Source organism: Vollenhovia emeryi, unplaced genomic scaffold (genome assembly GCF_000949405.1).
Source record: "Vollenhovia emeryi isolate VEMERY1.0 unplaced genomic scaffold, V.emery_V1.0 DF940097.1, whole genome shotgun sequence".
NCBI lineage: Eukaryota > Metazoa > Arthropoda > Insecta > Hymenoptera > Formicidae > Vollenhovia > Vollenhovia emeryi.
The window spans coordinates 785-2,560 of NW_011966269.1; the positions used below are offsets into that span (position 1 = coordinate 785).

The window sequence follows — 1,776 nt, forward strand, 5'->3', positions numbered from 1 at the left end:
ATACATAGGTGACATCTCATCAAAAAGTTGAGAAACTCCAAGGGGAGCTGCAATAGCATTCTCTGTCATGAAGCGTAAAGTTCAGCAACAGGCAGTACAAATTCAATCTCTAAAAAGAAATGTTAAGAGATACAAAAAGCACATTTCATCGATAAAAGATCTTGTAAAAGATTTAAAGAAGCGGCAATTAATATCGGATAAGAGTAATGAATGCTTATTGATATGTCTTAATCGGACTTGGAGTGGGAGTAAGTAGAGAGAAACACGCTTGTCAAACGCGTCAGTGTTTTTTCGAGTTTATCTGCCGTTCTTTCGCCGTGGGGCGACTTTGTTTCAGGTAGATTGCATGCACATATATGCAGGGCTGACTACAGATATAAATCAGCAGTATAGGAGTCGAACAACAGACGAGAACGAGGATTCTGTGTGGTTGCGACAATTTGAAGGTTAGGTTAGGTGAGAAGAGCGAGGGAAGGCACGGAGAAGCCGAAGCCGGAGATAACGAAAACACTGTCGGTAAAGAAGAGAGGACAGGAGAAAAGGGGTGCCGAAAGTATAAAAAGCGAGAGAGGGATTTAGATGGAAGAGAAGAGAGAGGAGGGTGAGAATAAGGATACCGAATCGAGGAAAGACGAGAGGGAGAAGAGGACAGTAGGCAGACCCTCGAGGGCGGAGGAGCTGTCAAGAATAAGAGATAGGGCAGGAAGTCAAACATCAATCATAGACTACGTAAAGAATAAGAGAGGAAGGGAGGAAGAGAGAGAATCGATAGAAAAAGCCGAAAAGGAAATATTAGATAGTTTCGGTAAAGGAAATAGGGAGATAAGATCGCCGCCAAACAAGATAAAAAGAGAGGAAAAGAAAGAAGAAGGTATGGAGATGGAGAAAATGCTGAAAGAGATTATAGCGAAGATGGATGAACAAGAGAAAGAAAGAAAGAAGGACAAAGAGGAGATAATGAAAGAGATACAGGAAATGAGAGAGGATTATAGAATGAGAGAAATACTTTGGGAAGAGCAAAAAGCGAGATTAGAAAATAGAATAAAACAGTTGGAGGAGAAAGTAGGAAAAATGGAGGATAACGGAGGCGGAAAGCTAGTGAGCGAATTTACGAAGAAGATGAAAGAGATGGAAAGAAACTCTGAGATAGTAGAAAGAAGGAGAAGGAGAAATAACATAATCATTAAAGGAATGAAAGTGGAAAATGGAAGTGAAGGAAAGGAGAAGATGAAGAAATTTTTGGAAGAAGAAATTACCAAGAAGATGGAGGTGGAAGAAGTGCAGACAATCGGCCGGGGAGAATATAAAATGACGTTAGTCAGATTCAACAGATGGGAGGATAAAAAAGAAATAATGGTAAAGAGGAAGGAGATAGGAAAAGCAAGAAAGATATTCATAGACGATGATCTGACGGCAGTAGAGAGGCAAATACAAAAGCATTTATGGAGTATAGTTAGAGAAGAGAGGGAAAAGGGGAAGAAAGCAACGGTGGGATACCAAAGAATATGGATTGACAACTGTGAATGGAAGTGGAGAACCGAAAAGCTAGAAAGGAAAGCTTTTCAGAAAGAGTAGGGCGGGACGAGGAAGGGGAGGGGGGAATGAGGAGCGTGAGAGAAAAGGGAGGAAAGGAAAATAAGACCGAAAAAGAAAGAGGATTAAAGATATGCTTTTGGAACGTGGCGGGTCTAATGAATAAATGCGAAGAAACATGGGATTATCTAGAGAATTTTGATGTGATAGGTCTGGTGGAAACATGGATGGAGGAGGATAAAT

The 1,776-nt window shown here is 40.8% G+C and overlaps 1 protein-coding gene across 1 annotated transcript; it reads left to right on the forward strand.

Moving 5' to 3' along the window:
• The first annotated feature begins 579 nt into the window (after nt 1-579).
• Nucleotides 580-1,575, forward strand: LOC105556331 (trichohyalin-like). The gene has a single exon (XM_012003411.1). It carries the CDS (start codon nt 580-582, stop codon nt 1,573-1,575), a length of 996 nt encoding a protein of 331 aa, XP_011858801.1.
• Nucleotides 1,576-1,776: the final 201 nt, after the last annotated feature.